Raw genomic sequence first — 21,844 nt, 5'->3', positions numbered from 1 at the left:
ACTGTTTCCTTTTCCCTCCAGCCATTCACCTCACAGAAGGGCAAACACAAATTTTTTTCTGGGACTGGACAGCCCCTGCCAGCACACACATTTTGAAGACTGACTATTCAATGCTGCCATCGTTTAAAGACTGCCCCATCCAGTACTTGGTTGACAGACCCAAAGTTGCAGCCCTCCACCACAGCTTCTGCCCAAGAGGGGAACCAGAGCCCTGCTTCTCCAGCTCCAAAATAACACCCTCTCCCTAGGATTCTGTAGTCGACAAAAATACCAGGTCAAGGTACAGAGAGAGCCAGAGAGATTTATGTACCCTATCCCTACCAGGATCAGTGATTCCACTATCCAGAAATGCATAAAACTATCTCAGACAATCTATCTGCACCATGAAAAAATACCATGCTTTGAATTTTGTCTAAGCAGCTTTAAGCATACAGAAGCACTAGCACAAGTCATTCTGGAAAAGCAAGCTCTAAATATCTCCTTGGCAGCCATGGAAATAGGACACCAAAGATCGCATACTATTTTAAGTGTAAAAAAAGTATAAAATTTTATTTGACAAGTTACCAAATAATAACATTTCATTAGTCCATTAAAACACTTTATTACAAGGAAGAGTAGTTGAGTTACACCTACACTACATGAAAGTTAATTCTAAGGTGAACAAACTGACCTACTGGAGAGTAGGCAGTGTAGAATGTACATGTCTACTATATCCAGTTTATTTTTAAGAGGTATTTTGTACAACTAAAAATTTACTAGATGTCAGACAACTTCAAAAACTTCTAACATAACAAACTTCAGAACTATTCTTCTCAGATGACATAATCTTTTTTCAGTGATAGCTGAAGTTTCCTCACAGCTTTTAGCAGCTGAAGAGAACTTCTGCTCTTCTGCCCAGGACAAGGTTTAGACATACTTTCCTTTACAGTGACTGCAATCTCCTTTGCTTCCTTTTGTTCACCACACTTTAGTTTGACACGAGTTGCCCCTTGCTTCAGTTTCTGAGTTTTTCTCTTTAATTTCAGCACCTAGGGAAAAAAACCGAACTAATTAGCATGTTACGTACTCCATACTGAACTCCAAACTACAGACTAAGAGAATAACTACATGACTAAGAGACTAATTTAAAAAAAAAGAGAAAAGTTTAAACTTAATAACCCTGCACAGTTGTCTCACTGTAACAGAAAGCTGACCTTGCACATAAAGAAACCACCAGAGAAAACTGACCTCATCCACACTCAATTGGTTGTTGAATCCCATTGCCCCCTAGCATAAAAATGCTTGCTTGAGACGGCTGGAATATCATCTCTTAATAATCTATACTTACAACAGTTTCTTTTAATTTCAGATTGTACTACCCTAATAAAAAAACCAAACAACCAATAAACCTCTAAAATGTATACTGTTACTTATCAGTTACTGGATCTAAGCAGCTTATTTCGAAGCCTCCTTAACAAAAGTGGAAAACAGAATAAATAGGGTTAATTGCTAAAGAATGTTTTTTAAAATGTCAAATAATGAGTCTTGACTTGCACTTGGCATGAAAGGTCACTTCCCAAAGATAAAATAAGGCTGGAAGCATTCCAAATGCCAATTTAGGCTTTAAGTCCATTTCTAAAAATAATTAACTTTAATTGCATACTAGAACATATTATTAACTGTGAAACAGAGATTAGCATGGCACTTTTAGTATGTCAGGTTCTAGAAAAAGAAATATGCATTAGAAATATTAAGATTGGTCTATACAAAATACAAATGGAAATGTCTGTGTTCAAAAGCACTAGGAAAAAAAAATACAGGCCAAGGAATTAGAGGAATGGTCTGTATTGATAACCAGGGCATAATGGACAGTAATCATAGAGACACTACTATTTACAGCAGGACCCCAAGGGGTGTGCTCTGACCAGGCTGTACCAGAGCACAGAGGACCTGCCAGAAGATCTGCACACTGGTAAGAGGCAAAGATGACAACAAGGTTGCACCACATTGTATGTGCTACTCTTCATCATCCCAAAACAAAGGCAAACTGTGGGCATAAAGATATGCAAAAGAAAGAAACCAAGGTGCAGTTGTTGCTCAGTTGTTTTACGTTCCTGAGGATGAAGACAGCAAGATTTTGAGGCAAGGAGTAACACCGTAATTGTTGGGTCTTCAAGAATATAAGAGTTTTATTAAAAAAACCAGCTGACATTGCCAAGAGAGGCAGTGAGGACTCAGCAGTCAATGCCCAATAGTCCATACTGCTAACATGCAAGTCTGATACATCTGCTATGACATAAAGCACCTCTATGCTTGCAAGTACATGGACAATAAAAAGTTTAAGTGAGAAAAACCCATCAAAAATGAATATGAATAAAACTGGTCAGATTCAAATCAACTGTATTCTCCTCTTTTCATAAGGGCTCATGCTGAGTTTTGTTTTGTTCCTGTATAAGCAAAGTTCTCAGGTGAATATTTATCTTGAAACATAAGACGAAAAAACCACAAACAATCAGACAGAACTATGGATTGAATGTTTAATCATATGCCCAAACCAAATTGCTACAAAAGGGTTAGGCTGTTTAACTACAGAAGAGGGATTTTATATGGGCATGTATGAAAAGTTGCTATCTATGGCTCTAAACTAAAAAATGACTGAATGAAGGCAGTTTAAAGGTTAAACAAAACTGAAAGACTTGCCCAGCTATGATTTTGGAGAAGCTCTGGTCAACAGACTAGTTAACAAGAAAGCTTCAATGTTTCAGTAATAGAAAAGACATTTAATCTAGTCTGTACAGGAATTACAGCTTCTATTTTCTCATTCCCCTGAGGGACAGGATATAAAGAAATGAAATTTCAACAGTTTGTCTCAACACAGTGAGCAGAAGTGACAGACAGTGCAACCGAGCTCTGTACTGCAGAACTGCCACAGGGCAGGAAGCTTTCCCACCAGCATACATTCCTAACTGCCAGTTGTAAGCACTTTTTCTTGATCCAATGAAGAACTTGGAGGTTCAAAAATATGAGCCAGCAGTCTAATTATAATCACCCATACTGGAACATCTTGGCTTAAAACATTCCACTGACATTCTAGCTGATGACAACAGGAGGCAGAGTTGTGGCAGCCTTTCAACAAAAATGTTAGTAGCTAGAGAGTTTACATTTCATTCTTACGGTAGCCTGATGCTTTTTCAGCTTGGATATTTGTCTTCCTTTCATCTCCATTTGTTTTACGAGGCAATCTAGCTCCTGTTCCAGGTCTTCACGAGCTTGGGAGTCTTGAGTCTCCTGTATCTGCTTCAGAAGTTCCTGATGCTCACTATTAAAGACAAGAATGGCAATCTAATGATACAGTCTCTAGGATTTCTTCCTGCAGGAGTTCCTAGCCATTTTGTGCAGAGTACAGAAATTTAGCATTATTTCCACTCTCACACAATACACAATTATCCAGAATATATTAACATGAGAAAGGGAAAAGGTTTCCTGTGAGTCTGATTTTCTCATTCCAAATTTTTAGCTGATGTCCATCTTACTTCTCCTTCTTCCCACAGGTATAACAACTACATGTGTAATAGTGTGCAAAATGAGATTTTTGAAAGTGAACAGCAGCTATGCAGTACAACATTTTCACTTCCTGCCAATTTAGTGCAGACTTTGAAGGCTTAGTGTAATACATGAAAGTACTTTTTAAACTAGTAGACTCAAGTTACAATTTTTCTGACAAATTATTCAAATTAAAATATTATACTCAGAAAGATTTACAGCAAAGTGGGCTGCTTAATTAAAATAACCAGATTAGGTAAAAGAAATTGTGTAGATCTTGATACCCAGATACCTGAACAAGTTGAAGCAAGAGAACCCCCTCTTAGATAAATAATCCCTTTACAAAGGTCAGAGCTTCTATTCTGACTTCTAACTGCTTCTCCTTGACAGTTTAATTGAAGCAACTGGTTGTTGCTATTTAAAAAAAAAGCCTGTCCTTAACTGCCATGAGTAAGCTAGACATTGCTTTTTGAACATTAGATTGCTTGCCAGTTAAAATTTTACCACATCAAGGATTTCAAATCAGCGTCAACATCCTAACTGGTTTAATCAGCACATCCTCCTCCCCTGTTCAAACCACAACTCATCATGTTGACATGTCTGCTATGACCAGCTACAGAGCTTTGGCCCACAGTCCCACAAGCCTGCATTAATGGGAAGGTGCCTAAGAACACAACAGGCTGTAATCCACATTTACTTGCATGGCTAGAAAGATACATACACTCCCATTTGAAGTGTTAGCTTCTTCCACACCCTGCCCATTTTCTGGCAGGTGACCATTCCTCTTTCACAACCCCCTTACAGGACCAGCAAGTTCTCCTGCTACCAACAAGCAAAGGGTACGAGCACCAGACTGACTCAGCACAAGGACCCGGCAGGTACACGGGGAAGGAAAGAACACGCAGTGAGTACAAAGGAACAGGAGAGATGTTGTGACAGGACTGTTCATGCCAGAGCTGTACTAACCCATTCCACCACCCAGACTGACTGCATCCTGCAGGCCTACTATCAGCACCACCTTTGCAGCCTTATCCAGCAGAAAAATTTTGGTTTACTCTGTATATCCCAGAACATGTTTAAAATGTCTAAAAAGCACAGGTTTGAAAGGCTTTTCATTTGCTGCTTTTTTAAATACAGGATGTGGAAGCAGAAAAACAAGACCAGTGAAACACACAGGACAGAAAGAATTTTTTGAATGAGAAAAATCCTACTAGTCAAGCCTGCTCAGGTCATTCTGTCAACAAGCAGTCCTATAGCTAAAAGAGGCTAGGCTCAATTACAGCACCCTGTCGCTTCTCAGGGCTGCTGCTGAAGTCATGTCTACTCACAACACCAGAGACGGGTACTCACGAGCTCATTTGGCCCAGCTCATCTTGAAAGGCCAACAGAAGGTCTGAAAAGCTCCTGGTGGCAGTGGGTGATGTGGAACAAGAGGATACAGATTTTGAAAGTGCACTGTGCCCTGAAATCCCAGCTGTGGCTCCTCCTTGTCCTTGTGGTGAGATACACGGATTGCGATGCTTCATAATGTGCAGCACGCTTTGTACATTTGCACTGACAGAATGGCTGGAGCTGGCAGACTAAAAGAAGAATGATCAGTGGCTTACAGAAGTAATTAACAACTACACAGCCTTACTCAAACCAAAGATGTCACTTTAGTGACAGCAGTGGTTTTCACCTACCTTCCCAGCTACAAAAGGTAGTTCACCAGCCTTTACATGTAATTGTGAGAGCTGCATTTGCTTCATTGTAGGATTTCTCTGCCATAAGAAAATATAAGAGAAAAAATTCCAACCTGCTGACTCAAGAGTATAATCTTAAACTTTTTTTTTAGGAAGTAAAATTCAAGTAAATACGCAGTGAAATGCAGCACCTCGGTTTTCTTCTGGTTTAAAGAAATAAATTTCCCTCCTGTATGTGTAACAAATAAGACTTTCCAATAGCTGACACAAATAAATTTTATGCCATATGCATGTAGGAGATTGTTTAACAATTAGGCTAACATGAAAGTAATTGAACCTTGTTGACTTATGTTTTCAAAACCACAGTTGCAAAATTTTGACTGATCTGTAATGTGTTGTAAAATAAATTCTCTTGATTTCAGTAATCCCCCCAAAACACACCACTTTAAGATGCTGAGCTAAAACTCCTTTGGAAACTAATTTTGCCAGATAAACTGAAAGGAAGCTAAGACAGGACATGGGGGATGGCAGCAAGACTTTAACAGAGGTAATTGTCAAGCTGATAAGGGAAGATTTGCAAGTGATGTCATATCACCCCAGTACCATTTTAATTAATGAAGGAAAGAAAAAAAAGAGGGGAAAAAAAGAGTTATTTAGCACTGTTTGTCACTTTGGAAGTGGAGTAAAGTGCAGCAGATAAATCAAGTTCTCTTACATCACCATTTTTCACAAATTCCAGTCTCTGTGCAAGTCAGATGCTATCAGCAACAGTATGTTAATAAAAATTTCCACGTTACCTTCCTAGGTTTTTTGTTCTTCAAATTTTCCTTTTCAGGTTCATGTTGAGATGTTACTGAAGACATCAAAATTCTGTTTATATCAAATCCTGTTTGAAGCTGTGGCAATAAGCAAAAAAAAAAAAAAAAGCAGCCATTTAAGGTAATATTAGAAGTATGAAATAGCAAGGTTTAATTAATTCTCTCATTCATGCATGGATAAGAACCAATTAAGGGCACTATTAACTGTCCTGCTTGGAAGGCATAAGCTACACTTAAAACCTGAACAGATTACTAGGAAGGCAGGGTATCAGGCAGATCTTGCAGCTCTATCTTAGTATTCCTCATTTTCATATTCAGCTGCAGCAGCAGCTGTACTTTTCCACTGTGACAACCAGCAACTGAGATAAGCTAATCCTGCCACATGCTGAGGATGTGATCATAAAATCCAAATTATATGAACATTTGGCTCCTACAATCTGGGGACAGAGAGAACTAAGCCTGTCTGTATTACATTGAGGTCAAACCTACTGGACAATCCTCATACTGCTCGGTGGTCCAAAGTTGCTATCAAGGCCCATGATAAACAGGATGATAATCATCCCCAATTAAAAACAGGACAAGGACTTTGCTTTGGCATGTGTTACAGCTGCAGCTAAACAATGCTGGAGGTCTGCCACTAAAGTGAGAATATTCTGGCTTTTCTGTCATCAAAAGGAAGTGAGGAAGTGAACCCTGTGCTTCCCAGCCCAGATCCAACAGACCTAAACCCATCCTGCAGTGTATGAAGATGGTACTAATATGACTTTAGAACTCAGTTTATGGCATCTAAGTAGTTTCTTGACCAAATGTTTAGACTATCTGCTCTGGGAGAGTCATTCTTACCATGTTTCTCAGAAAATAAAATCTCTGCATGCAGTCTAAGCAAGAAACCAAAAAACCTACAAGTTTTCAACCGTGTCATTCTGTTCGATTCTGGAGGTGGTCAGACATCTGGGCTACAAATTTGCATGTTATTTAAAGCTTCCTGGGTTGATGAAAACCCATCATCCTTGGATGAGGTATAAGAGCTGACAGCAGTGATGAATTAAATTAAGGCATCCGCTTTGCTTGCATTATTCCAATATTACTCTTCAGCACTGCAGCCCTCACCTCACCCCAAGGGAATTCCCCCACAACTGGTCTCTCTTTCAAGCTGGCTGGTACTAATGCACAAAGTGAGGTTTGGAAAATTACTACCTTGCCCCTTTAACAAAAGGTTTCATCATTTTGCTCTCTTTGGCAAATACTCCTCTCTCAGATGGATGCTGGCCCAACAAACTGATTATGGCTTCACAGAATAATGAATTATACAAGATCTCATTTGATGAACAACATATCACTGATTAGGGTTTTTCCAAGTACAGCTCTATGTATTAGATTTCTACAGATCTTAAGAAAGGGAGGAAAACAAACATAATAACCAGACTCACTTGGTATATATGGTTTCATATACGATCACTTTTGAGTTACTGAAAATTAAGTTAACCTGATTCAGTTACAGATTTTCTAGAAATTAATTTTCTACCTGGGTCACTTAGAGCAGTGTTGAGGCTGATGAACTGTATCACTAATACAAAGCCAAGTAGAATCTTTCTTCATTGAGATATACAACACACCTGGCAAGCTTTCTAATATATAGCTTATAACTGATCTAGGTAGTATTTCAGGAGTTCTGCCTGGGTAATAAACACAAGGAGTTAAAATGAAATAAAACAAGAAGGGCATTTTGAACAGAGGGAATAGATTTCTTCAGTACTAAAAAAGAAGATAAAATAAAATCTTTTCAGTCTACCTGAGCAGTTTTATCTTGTATTAGCTTATGCTGATGCTCTTCTTTACACAGCATTTCTTCTAAATGTTTGATCTTGTCCTGAATTTGAAGGCAAGAATGATTAGTCCCACTTCAATTTGAATGTTGAGTCAGAAGTCTGGAGGAGCTCACAACTGTAATGTGGGGATAAAACTTTAGGAATTTTTAAAGCCCAGACTGAAAAAGACTCATGCACATGAAGCCGAGGTGGCACTCAGTCAGGTATGCTTTAACAGAGACAACTTTTGCAAAACTTAGTACTATTAATAGTTAGTCATTAATAATATTAATAGTATGCCATAAAATGATAACAAATAACTTTCAGACTGTCATTCCATGCATGCTTACTTCAATAATTCTCTGAGTAGCAGTAAGTTTAAGACACTCTTTATCTAACATTTCAAGCTTTTCAAGTTTTGCATGCAGTTCCAACCGGTTCTGATCTTCCTCTTTCTGAAGCTGAGCCTGGAAAAAATAAGCAAGAATGGAGTTGGCAACTGATTGAAATTGTTTCAGACAGCAAAAAAAACCACCAAACCACCCCACACTAGAATAAAGGTGTTTAATTACTTTAAATTCCATATATTTTAAATTGCAAAGTTATGAAAAATACCAGGCAGACAAAGACAACTGAAGCTTCCAGCAGCTTTTTTGTCTACCAAGTGTGCAAGTATTAGCATGGCTTTGCTCATTAGGAGTTCCACCCAGGGAGCTTTTCATACACTCCACTGAATGGTTGCCATCAGCCATACACTAAATTGCTTCTGTTTGCTAGCAGCCTGAGCAGAGCTGAGGAAAAACAATGACCACAAAAAACTTTGCGTCTTGCACATTTCTATACTTTTGAACTCTGTCATTACTTTGTTATTATGCTAAAAGGCTTCACCTGTTGTTCTAAAATCATCTTCTTTTCCAGTTCTGCACTGGAAACCATCTTTCTCATGTAATCCAGCTGTTTCTCCAGCAGGGAGCAGCGGGATTGTACTGCATTTGAATCTACAGAGAGAAACAAGACATTCAGTAGAGCAGAGGGAGCTACACATTTAGCCAGACTGTAATATCATTGAGGAATTCTCTGTCTTCAACTCAGGCAAGAACAGTTTTGTTAGCCTGAACAAGTAATGAGGTTAAAATGTATTTTATATCTAAGACATGAGAATCAAAATGTTTCTTCAAAGCTAGTCTATAATTTGAATTCCAAAGGCATGAGCACTGCAGTTACTTTGATTTGTATCAGCAGATACCTAACCAGAATCTGAGAGAGGAGAATCTTCTCTTCTCCTATCTTTTCTCAAGTTAGCAGTGTTATGTAAGCAGCTGCTTGCTTATTGTAGGAGTTAAACATACCACCTGAAACATGCTAAGTATTTAAAATTGCTTCATGGCTTATGCAATACTTGGTTGATATATGTCAAAAATATCTCAACTTTATCCATAATTATCAAGCTCCTGTCCCTCCTCAGTTCTGAAGCAAAAAACTAAAGGGGGCTGCACTAATTAGCAGTTTTTCAAAACAAAACATTCCCTGGATTATACAGTTTTAGGGTTGCTGTGGCTACACCTTATCACTCCAAAGAAATACCTTTCCTCTGTTGCATCAGCTCTTGATATGCTGCATCCTTCTCATAGGATTTGTGCTCTAAGACCTTCTTGTACTGAGCAGCTGCTCTGGAGAGGCTGCACAGTTTATCTTCAGCCTGTGACTTCTCCAGCTCTAGGCGGTGGATCTTTTCTTGCAGAGCTCTCAGGGCTGCCACTACAGCTAGCAAACAACACAACAGCTACACCTTAAGTAACAGTTCCTATTTTGATGATGATTATCGTTATTAGAAAACACTTCACATTACAATATACTACCTAAATTTTCTTATTAGTATCACTCCCAAAATTAACGATATTCCCCTGCTGTACACTAACATATGCAGAACACATATGAGAGAAAATGGATGTGTTTCCTGCATAACTGAGGTATGAAGCTCTGGCCCTATAAGCAAAACTATTTTCACTCCAAATGGCAGCAAGCACAAAGAAACAATGGCAAATAGAATATAATAAACCCTGGACCTTCTCTTTAAATAGAAGCAGAGAACACAGGTATCCAAGTGAGGTCATAAGTTTTGGTGTAAGGCAACTGGTCTGGACAGATTAAAAAGAGAAAACATGCTCAGAACAGAGGGAGAAATTAGATACAAAGGACAATTTAGCAAAGGACACATTGTTAAATACTTTATTGTTTCAAAAGGTAATGTTTCAACATCCAGTATCTTGTATTTGATGATTCTTCAAACCATGGAAACAAGTCTGCAAACCATGGAAACAAGTCTGGAAGATTTTGCTTTCAGACTCAAATCAGTATGTGTCAAATTATACCAAAAATAAAAGCTGCAATTTCAGCTACAAGAAAAAGTCTGCTAGCTCTCCATAAAGCAAGCACACCTGTGGAAGTTTAAGACATGTCCTGCAACAAGTCAAGCTGATTTTCTGACATTTTATAATTGACAGTTTCTCTATTCCAAACTCTCTCATCAAAAGAATACCATCAAATATTGCTACCTCCGTAACAACTTTCACCATATTATCACAGATCTATTAAAAACAAACAAACAAAAACCAAACCAAACCACAAAACAGCAAAAACCAAGCAAACATCAAAAAAAAAAAACTCAAACCAAAAAGAAAAAACCAGAAAACAGAAGGATGAAGTGGGACCACCCTTTCCGTCTTTCTATTGTCATGCCAAACATTTCCTTAACCACTTAGCTACATAGCACTAAACTGATCACTGTAATCCAAAAAAGCCCAAACTCTGTATGAAATAAGATTACTACAGGAATCACAGATTTTTCAGGTGAAGAACAATGATCATATGCACACTCATGGGTTATGTCTGTGCAAGGTAGCAAAGTTGTCCATGATAGTAAGTCCAAGTGTGGGTATCCTTAATATTCCCCAGGCTCTCCAGATATGTTAAGCCACTGAGCATTTCCCTTGTGAAGCTCCAGAGAGCAGTCACCCATTAAGGCACATGACAACCGTATTTCATAGGGACTAACTTTCATGCTGCTAACTTTTTTGGGATCTGAATTGTTCAAAAGTTCTCCCAAGGAAATATACCATGCAAAAAACCCACCCAAAACAAACAAACAAACAAACAAACAAACAAACAAACACAAAACAAAACAAAAAACCAAACCAAAACAATTAAAAAAACAACCAAAAAAGCCCCCTTAGAAGTGATTTTAAGCTGTAAGGAGTCAAATAGCACCATGCAAATTCAGGTCACTCAGGTCACTGTACCATACTAATGATCTTTTTTTTACTGTATTTGAAGTCATGAACTACTTCTACTGAGTTTGAAGCATTCTCCTTTGCTTTCAGAGGAAGTCTGACAATTTTAAGTTAAACAAATTTCAAAGCCAAAGTTTACAAGGATGTTAGAAGATTTGCAGAGGTTTCCATTCTAGACGTATGACTTCAGGGAGACTACTCCCTCAGGACACATATACATCCTGTCTTAATGTCAGACTGATAACTGCAGCAAGTCATTGAACTCAGTCAAATAGGATGGGGAGTTTGCTCAAGAGATTTCACATGGAACAATTAAAAAGACTGTTTTAAGGACATATTTTGGCTATACCTTGGTTATTTGGGAGAGAAGGCCTGTCAGCAGCAGCAGTTGCCAACTTCTTTGATTCCATATAAACAAAGGCTGCAGGAAGCCTCCAATCTGGTGGCTGAAGAAAGCTTCCTATGAAACTGTTCTTTGATTCAGAATCCATAGCCTGTAGAAAGAGAGACATTCAATGATATTATTTCTTTAAAAGACTCTTTTTCAGAAGTATGGGCTGTTCCTGGCTCTGTTTATATCAAACCAGATCATGTACACCAAAATAATAATAGTGGTAATAACAACAACAACAACAATAACAATAATTATACCCACACCCCACCAGAAGAATCCTGTCTTTTAATGCAATTCCAAAACAATGTCTTTCATAACATTAAAAAAACAGCTTCCTTTGACCAACCAAAATTTTCCAAGATTCTTCTAAGTGCTTTCTAATAACTTATGCTGATTTTTGTCTTTTAAAAACCGAAGTATCAAGAGCATTTTCTACTAACTGTTTTACAGACTTCAATGTTTTGACTCTAAGTGCTCCCTGCAGAGCAAACATTCCAGGTTTTACAGCCTATTTCCATTTGCAGCCTCCTTCGTGCTCCTCTTCCCATCTTTTTGGATGTAAAACCAAATTACATATGGTAAATAATGTACCATTATTCCATAATAAAGACATAGTTCTCCACATTTAGTGTTGAGATAACAGGAGGATATTTAATATGCAATATCCCCAGTATTATCTCCATTATCAGGCGCATGTATTAAGTCCTGTTTCTTCACTCCCTTTCTGTTCCACCCTTTCACATTTTTTGTTTTATGAGAAGCACATTTGGAGACAGTTCACACCCTGTCAAACAGAAATTTTTCTTGATACTCAAGACATGGGACAGTGAAATGTGCAGAAAGTGCCTTAGGCTAATACAACCTCTAGGAAGTTAAAGCAAGTTTGAAACCATCCTACAGTGACCTATCAAAGTAGTACCAAGCATTTCACTTGACACAGTGTAAGAAGCAAAGAGTCTATACAGCTTCAGCTAATAGAAAAACAGCTTATTTCAAGGTTCAGTGATATAACAATTATGATTGTTGGATCACTTGTGTTTAAAATACAAGGCATGCAACTGGAACAGTCTTCCTGTTTGGGTAAGGCTATTTACAGATGTTAGTCCCAAGAAAATCACCCAAAGGAGATAGAAAGAGGAAAAAAGAGACCAAGACTAAGGCCTGCTGATGAAGCACACCCCAGAAGCCATTCATACTGGGTGGCAAACAAGGGAAAATTTTTCAATTACAAAAAAAGTTTCTAGGAGCATTTACAGCTCTGACAGCTAAGATGAAAAATAATCTTCCAGCCACACTGCCTTTTCAAGGTATGCACTAAACTGAAGGCAAGCAGAAATCCTTCTTTCTTCCTCCAAACTGTCATTACAGAGATGTCCACATGAGCACCTCTTCACCAGGGCTTGCTTGACCTGACCATCACCACTTTTGTGTGCTAACACCCCTGAGGTCACACCATTCAGAGCAGCCCCCCTGGTCCCAAAGAGGGAGTCTATCTAGGCTACCCTCATGCCACAGGTCTTTTCCAAAGACTTCTCCATGGGGTCTTGCTGCCATCCTACTCAAGGCCAGGCCACAAGCTCTTGGCACTGGGTAGGCAGCAGCAAACAGCCAGGTATCCTACCATCACTTGGGAGAGGCCCCATCTGGTGACCCAACCACATATATGGCCACAAAAGCTGTTTACAGGCCTCCCTACCTCTGTCCTGAAGGGCTGGAAAAGACCATCCTGGGATACCTGAACTTAACAGCTGGCCAGGTCTATCAACCATGTCCAAAAGCACAAGGGGCAATGGCAGTAAAAGGCACAAAGTAGGGAGCAGCAGAAACCTCAAAACGTGGATGAGAAAGTCCTGTGGCCACAGAGGTGGTCAGGGCCAAGACAAGAGAGGAGATGGCCCTGGCATGGCACAGTGCATCAGCATGGAGTTCCAGAAAATAAGAGATCAGCAAGACCTAAAAATTTTCCTGCTGCTATTCAACTCCTTTATATTGGTGATGAAAAAGACTAGCAAAAAAAAAAAAGTCCAGAAGAATGAGCATATGGACAGGCAAGAAGTTCCCTACCACCACTATGAATAAAAGGCAACTTTGGAAACAGTAGAGGAAGAGGGTGGTTTTTGCTTCCACCATCCAACCTTCTGGCAGTCAGCATAAGTGGAGACTCGCTTTTCCAACATCCTCCAGTGGAACATGGCTCCCCTGCATGCCTGCACAGACACACATCAATTACTTTCCTTATTACTCTCACATAAACAAGTTCTGCTGTTTCCAAGGAGAAAACATGGGTCTGTGGACACTTGTAAGGAGGGCAGTGTTCCGAAGGAAATAATGAAAAAAGGAGGGAATAAAGAAGGAGAATATTTGAGAGTTTGTGGACAAGCTCAGTAATACAAAGGTGGGGGGGCATGGGGGAAACCTTTTTAGCAGAAGGGGAAATAAAACCCTTTTAGTTCTGCAAGTGAAACCAAAGGGAAGTGAAAGAGAAGAGGTCAGCTCACCTGCCTGGTGGTGGTGATTCAGCTAATCCGGTGTGGGCTTCAGCACAAAAACCCCACAAGTTTAATGTGAAAATAAACACCCTCCAGCTGGAGGGGGGAGCTCCCCAAGCTGCTCATAAGAGCACAGGCTCAGCAAAGGGTGTGAAAGAAAACACCACAGGACCGGGACACCTGTGTTTGCAGAAACTCTGCTGCAGACACAGTTAGGGGCGCCTTGCTTTACCACAGCTTCCTCAGATACTGAGGCTGTGTGCAGCAGCTGAGGGCATGGTTGCTATAGTGCTCTGAGGCTGTGTCAGCATAATTATTGTGGTAGAGGTGCTCTGGTGTAGGCAAGCCCTAATATCTCAGCAGGTAAATAGAGTTTATAGCAACCAAACTGCACAGGAGGAATGTGTACAACACTGCAGATCTCAGGCAAGGAGATGAATGCCAGGAAAAGGACCAGGTCACTCTACACCAGCAAGGCATCACTAAACATCCTGGCCACTTCCAGCCCACTGCAACAAGAAACATATCAGGAAATAACCAAGTAGTTTGACGTATGCTTGAACGTCAACTGTCCTACCACAACTTTTCCCCCCCCAAGTATTTAAGCTTCTATAAAATCATCACAACCAGGTTTGCTTTTTAAAAAGTCTTATACAGCAAGCTTAAACCACTCTCTTATTCCATGGTGCCGCTGCCATGGACACCTGGTACACAGCCCTAGAGAGGTGCTTTAAAGCAGATATTGCTTCCCAAACAGCAATGTTTGTACTAATGTAACTCCACAAGGCTTAGGGGGATTTAGCACTTCAACAACACTCGTTAAAGCAGCCAGAATATCGTTGTTTAGACAAGCCCTTGGTTGAGGAAAGCAGTGCACTCCTTTGAGTTTGGGCAAGAGCCAAGAGAGAAGTATGCATATTAAACAGAGGCTGACAAAATACCCCAGTTACATGCAGAGGGGAGGGGAAGAAGGAAGAAATGCCTCACTCCCACCCCAGCAGCCTACACTGCTGCAGTGAGCAGGGCAAAGCACTTGGGTTGTGCAGGTCATATCTGGAGTCAACACTGGCCCTGTGGGCTTTTTAACGGGAAATAGCACAGCCTGTGTTGGTGGATGCAGTAGTGATGCTCAGACACCCAGTGTTATTTTACCCAGAAAAATACAGAGTAACTGGTCCCAACACTGGCTGCATCAAGCATGGGGTAACTGTGTTGTCCCAGGAGTTTACCATGGGTCCCTTCCAACTTGGAATATTCTGTGATTAACTATCAGCCTGGGCAAGCCAGCTATGTTTTTCTCCAGGTCTGAGCTAGGAGACTCACAGAGTTCTGTGCCACACAGTTGCAACCCTATGCATGGTGCATGATGCCAGGCACAGCACATTAGCTCTGTGACAGCACTGCATTAATGCAAATACTCTGCCCACCTCCTGCCTTCCTGCAGCTGGAGTGCTCGGGCCTGGGGTTGTGAGCATGAGAAGGGCTGGTCCCTCCAGTGGGACCACTTCAGCCTCTTGGCTCAGCACCACATGCAGGCTGAGAGCAAGCTTGCACAAAGTATGCTGGGGAGCAACCCCACCATCAGGCCCATCCCTGTACATGTGACATTCATGCCTCAGAAAAGAGCAAGCAAACTGGAGTTTGGTACCTTAAGACAAATAGAGAACTTCCCGTTTCATCAGAGTAATACAAGTACTAATACCATTTACCTTTATCCCGTTTCTATTTACTTTTGCTGAATATGGCCTGCAGTAAATGCCAGAGTACTGGACTGGGTTGCTGTAAAAATCAATTGACATTTTAGTTACTGCTGTCTGGCCCAAGCAAGTATACTGACAGTGGAGAATTACTGAACACAACTGAAATCCCAAGTGTTACAGAAAGACCACTGATGACTTCTTCATCATCCTCCTCCCCTCCTCTATGTGTTTCCCCTCCAGTGCAATGCACTGCATTACAAAGTTTCAAAAAAATGTCTCCTCAAGTGAAAAATCCAGAAACATTTTGCCACACATACAATTACGTCTCATGTTGTAAAGCAGCATATGGTAAAGCTTTTTCCACATGTAAACAACAGCAGACTCAGGGAATAATGCTGGCTTAACAGTCTCCCAAAAGACACACTAAATGAATAATGTGATAATGTAAGGGATACTTCCACTAAATTCTCTGATGTTTGCTATCTCACAGGGACACTGGTTCATTCAAATTGCTGTGAGGGCAACCTTTTAGAACCAAAGAAAGAAATGCTGTCAGAACACCTTCAAAGAGGAAAAAGAAAAAGCAAATCAAAGCATTTTTCAGAAAGAAATACAAAGATGTCTACCTTCTGCCCTGACCTAACAGGCATACACAATTTATAGTGGTTTTTTTGATAACTGAAAACAAAGTCTTAGATGAACCAAAGACTGATTCGGTGTTTATCTGACATAAGAGAAGTTCTAAAGAACTGCCCCAACACAGGCAATAACAAAAAGCTCCCAAAATTCTGGCTGCTGCCTTTTCTACTTGAGCCAAGTCTTGCTGGCTAATGATTATGTGAGAAGCCATTTTTGTGACACAATCCAAACTGGTGTATTTTTCCCCTTTCACTTTCCTTTGAGAACTCAGAGAAAAGCTTGGTCAGCTGTACTAGCTAGGCTGCAACACTCAGCCTTATTCCCAGCAGACAAAGAACAGCCCTTCTACAGAGGAAAAAAAGAACTAAATAATGTTGTGGGCAAACTGCATTGTTGTTTTGGGAACACCCAGTCTCTAGCATCCTGACACAACCACTTTAATCAGCCTGAAACACATGGCAATGCTCAGGACATATCTAAGCAGCTGATACTCCCATGCCTCTTCTAATATAAGTGAGTTAGACACGAAATGGTGGCAGGTGCAAAACTAATAAGAAGTGAAACCTCACCAAATCAATAAAGCACCTCAACATTTTTTTTAAGTTTTGTCAAGTTCCACTTTAAGCAAGTTCAGAGCAAATGGTAAAAATTTATTAGAGAAATCAAGGAACCTGGGAGTGTTTTGAAAAACTGACACAGCCAAATCCATGGGAGGCAGTCTGTTGTACAAACTGCAAGATACACACTGGCAGTCTCAGAACTGGATACATAAAGGTTAAATTTCCAGTCTCTTCTTTGATACTACTGTAGCAAAGCCCATCCGTTCCTGAATACCAAATGTTATGTAGGACTTTCATACAATCCTTGTTTTTCATTCTTGCAAGAAAAGGAAAAGAAATGGCATTCTCTCTTTTCTCATGACACCCTATGTACTGTCAAGTAGGATAAAACCTGGCATTTTAACAAAAACAAAACCCCAAACCACAAACAACCCAACAAATGCCCAAAACTCCTAAGACTTTTCACTATGTCAGCATTTCACTTCTAAGCATTCACACTGATATTTCTCTAGTTCCTGTTTGCTACAGAGAAAAGAGAGAAAAAAAAACCAAACAAAAAAAGAAAAAAAAGAGGAAGAAGGAAAGTAGAATGAGTTACACGAGTACTTTGTGAGCAAGGCAAAGAAACAATCTAGTGGAGAAAAAACCTGTGACTTTTTAACAATTTTTTGGGGAATAAATTCTAACTTGGCAGTGTATCAAGCATGCAAACTTGGGTCAAAATATTATTATTAGAGTTTTGCTGTTTTCTTCAATGAGCACAGCAGACCAAGTTCCACATCCAACTGGGCCTTCATCCAAAAGCACATGATACACTCACAATCAACCCTTGGTGGGGAAATCAAGTTGGTGTAAATTGCTTTAACCTCCATGTACAGATGATAACTGAACTGTAGAGGAGCAAGACTGCAAATTCCTACCTAGAAATAATTGCTATCTTAGCATGAAAACATTTACCCTGTAATACAGTACTATCAAAATAACTACATTTATATATTTTTAATCAGTCCAAAGTAATTAAACATAATCTTTTTGTAATAAGCATCAAACAAAACCCAAATACCATAAGTGATCACTAATGCACTTCCTCACTTCACTCACAGTTCTGTTCTGTTCCTCTTCTTTCATTTACCTTCTGTTACATTTGGGGCTTGTCCCTCATCTCCTCTCTCTTTATTGTATTTACATGATCCTTTGTTTACATGATAGCTTTGTTCCTTGCCCTTTGCCATTTGGTATTCCTTTTATCTTACTCCCTCTTCTAGCACAAAAAGCTAGGATTTTTCCAAAGTAAAAATACCCATCCCCCCCCCCCCCCCAAGATTAACAATCAGGTTTATTCATTTTATACTTAAAATTCAGAGATGCTGCTTGCCCTTAGTATACTGACTGATGTGGAAATTGAAGGTGTTCTCCTCATACTCTACATGAAGAATGCAAAAAGCTACTTTTTCTGTCCTCTGTTATTTCCAGCTGATTCCATCACAGTCTTCCATATGTAGTTTCTTTTGTTTGGTGTGTCCTGACAGACTGGAAGGCAGGAAGAAATTACTGGATTTGGCTATATACCCTTGGGAAAAAAAAAAAAAAAAAAAAAAAAAAAAGAAAGGAAGGTTTGCTGTTGTGTTAAGGGAAGGTTTTCAAGGGTAACTGACTCCAGTATAAAAGACTGTATCTGTGTACAGGCAGAATAATTAGATATTAGAAAGGCAAATGCAAAAAGGAAAAGGCACATTAGCGTAGGGCAGGGCAAATATAAGGGTGGGTTGAAAAGACAATCATAATGAAGAAATGTAAGAAGGTAGAGGATGATTATTGTAGGTGTTGACTCATTCACAGTAAACACTTTTACTGCATGATAATTTTCACCTTTTATGTCTCAAATATTTAATGGTACCACTGAAAGATGGTTTTGAACGTTGCAACTTGCCCTCTAGGCAGATGAAACACACAGATTGTGTCCCCACTGCTGCCTTGGAATTTATTTTTAAAGTAAACTTCTGTTTTTACCAATACTTTCTCAGGAAAAGTGTCAGTCTCTTCATCCACTATCCTCTAACCTAGCCTGAAGATGGAGTAGGAGGTAGATTTTAGACAGATAACCACAAAAGCTTGACATGGATGAGCAGAGAAACACAAAGAAGGCAATTATTCATAGGATTTGTCTCTTTTTACCAACTACCCCACCTACATTTTTTCTCATATATTCCTGTGCTGCCAATAGCTAGGCACCTGGCAAGGAATAAAAACTCCATTCTGCATTTGTACATCAGGCAGCCTAAGAAACAGAATGAGGGGAGAAAAAAAAGTTAGCAAGGAAAAGGGAAAGATAAGTTTCACTCCAGGCAAGAAATTATTCCCAAAATCATATTTTGTCTGAAATAGTTGCCTTTTAATATGCAGAAAAAATGTAAGCAACTCCTCGAGTAACTCTTCAGTCTTATTTTGGAGACCTATTTTGTTGAAGAATGGTTTTTAAAAATATCACCTGTTTACATGACCCAGAATAATCATAGCAATTCTAACATTCATGTTGCACATCCTGAACAGACACAATATTCTAGGTAATAATGCCAAATAGTTTGTATATTATATGGTATAATGAGTATTCAAAAGTCTAGGAATGGTTTTATCACTACTTCTGCCCTGAGGTGCCTGGGGAAACTTAAAACTGTCAAAGGCATTACTTGTTTCATATAATCTGTATATTTAAACTTGCATGGCTTTGGAGATACAGAAAAACCAACTCTGAGTAAGATGCTACAAAATCCTGTGCAATGTCTCAGGCAGAAAACTAACTTCAATTGATTATAAAGTTTTAATAAGCATTTCTTCCCTATTAATTATATGCAGTTTCTGAATGCAAGGAAATTTAGTGGATCTCTAGGTTCTTGACTTCAATTCTTGTCATTCTGTGTGACCTTAATAAATCAGAGGGTTGGGACTAATAAGGGACTGATGTTTCAGGATACATGAGCCTTTCAGCCTCAGGGCTGAGTGTGGTAATGACAGGCTTACATTCCCTGCATGAAAAAGAAATGCAGGTATAGATCCAAAACAAGCAGCACACTCAGTGAGGAGCTAACAAGAGCTTTGTTTCAGGGTGAGGAAACTCTATGAACAGAGACGTGGGTGAAGTCCCACCCATGCTTGGCACCTTTATCTTCTTTGGACTCAGAATTTGGAGTCCTCTTCTGGCAGTGAGTGCCAAAACCTGTTCTTTAAAACAATGAATAAAGAGTCCCTGTAGCTTTTCTGGTCTGTGACTTCAGTTCATGTGGCTGCTGGTCACAGCATTTTTCTTTGTGTTACTGCTGGAAAACACCAAGGTCGGTGTTAAGAGCCTGCCAAAGGCACTAAAAGGGCCTTTTGGGCTGTCAGCAGATATAAAATTCCCAATGAGCAATGTTCCTTTTCTTTTAAAGTGCAGCTGGAGGAAACGGTGTCCACCTTCTCTGTGCTGCTACCCAGTGGTGAGAGCATTGGCCAGGAAGTGGGAGTTCCTGGGGAGCATTCATGCCTCATCCCTGACCACCATGCTAGACTGGGAGGAGGAAGAGCAGGAAGGAAACAGGGAGTCACCACCTTTTCGTTTGAAGTTATGACCCTGCTCCAAAAAGCATGTGAGGCTCGAACAAGGACAAGGCAGCTGAGGCCAAAGAGTAAAACCAGGAGGTGTCTCTCTCATTTAGTTCAATCAGCAAAACAGGGTCCTGGGGTTAATTTATGCATTTCTGTAGTAAATAGTTCCTGGATAAAAAACCAGCACTGGCCTGGGAAAAGTTATCAGAAACCAGGAATAAGTGCTTATAGATCCCTGTGTCTCCTTCCTTCTAGCTCACACTGGTGCCACTTATTTGCCATCCTTTCCAGTAGGGCACAAATTCACCAAGTGAGGTGATGAATGCTTCCCTTCCATTTTGCAATCCTCCTGAGTACCTGGGACACTCTCCTGGTAGTTAGCAGGTGTTGATGTAAATGCCTTTGAGCTAAAAGGCAATTCTTCAATCCCTGGGTTACAGTACTGAAGGTGAGCACTCTACCAAATTCTGCCAGGCTCTGAAGCCATCTGTGCCTACAACAAAAGACCCTGACTTGTTGGGCTTGGAGAGGTTCCACCCAGCAGGACCTCTCTTAGAGCTGCTCCACCTACTTTCCAGACCACAAGTGGGAACAAAGAGGAGACAGCTTGCAAAGTGCCCAGTTTGGGGCAATTCCAAACACTTCTGCCCAGAAACAGATTAACAAAAGTTCAGGTGGCTGCTCAGAGGAGTTTTTCAGAACAGCACTTTTAGTTTACCCATACTGTTTTCCTTGTCCTCAGTGTTTCAGGTGACATTTATAGTTAAGTGGAGTACAGTCAGAGAGTTGGCAACATCCAGCAGGACTTTAAGTAGTTCTGGCCTAGTTCTAGTTCATAGCCCAGCTCTGCTCAAAGCAACCCACTCCCCAGCATAAACTATTCCACAGATTTTCTGCATGGAAGATTTGGTCTCCTAAGAAGAAGGTGCTGTCTAATTTACCCATCCCTGCTGTATTTGTGACCTCTAAGGAGGCAGGGTGGCAGGGTTTGGTGCAAATGTATGCCTGCAACACAGAATAGGGCAGAACACATTAGTTGTACAAACACATGTTCAGAAGCAAAAAAAGGTCACATCTCCTCCAAACAGAATGGTTTGGACTTGACACCAAACTTGAGCCTGGGTTCAAAGGCATGAGAGGAGTAGCCTCTGGCTTTTTGGTGTCTCTTTGCAAAACAGGAGTCACAGAACTTTGTTTTCTCAGAAAGTAGCTGTGAAGAAAAATGCATTTTAATCTGGAGTGCCATTTATTGTGGCAACATGCCAAAACACAGATCTAAAAAGGGAGGGTGAACTTTTTGAAGAGTCATCCCATCCTAGGTATTTAGCAATTGGAATGAAGTAAGACTTAAGAAAACCAG

General features: G+C 40.0%; 1 protein-coding gene across 1 annotated transcript; it reads right to left on the bottom strand.

The window, feature by feature from the left end:
- Positions 1–521: 521 nt before the first annotated feature.
- CEP57L1 (centrosomal protein 57 like 1) lies at positions 522–16,463 on the bottom strand. Its single transcript, XM_077175185.1, has 11 exons — positions 15,713–16,463; positions 11,470–11,614; positions 9,415–9,594; positions 8,719–8,828; positions 8,181–8,297; positions 7,815–7,892; positions 6,002–6,100; positions 5,205–5,282; positions 4,873–5,102; positions 3,154–3,298; positions 522–1,028 (listed from the first exon to the last, which is right to left on the bottom strand). The coding sequence occupies exons 1-11, from the start codon at positions 15,800–15,802 to the stop codon at positions 813–815; spliced, it is 1,488 nt and encodes a 495-aa protein (XP_077031300.1). The 5' UTR covers positions 15,803–16,463; the 3' UTR covers positions 522–812.
- Between the last annotated feature and the right edge of the window lie 5,381 nt (positions 16,464–21,844).

Source organism: Agelaius phoeniceus, chromosome 3 (genome assembly GCF_051311805.1).
Source record: "Agelaius phoeniceus isolate bAgePho1 chromosome 3, bAgePho1.hap1, whole genome shotgun sequence".
Classification (NCBI taxonomy): domain Eukaryota; kingdom Metazoa; phylum Chordata; class Aves; order Passeriformes; family Icteridae; genus Agelaius; species Agelaius phoeniceus.
The sequence above is the reverse complement of the archived record's forward strand: the minus strand, read 5'-3'. Positions and strand labels throughout refer to the sequence as shown.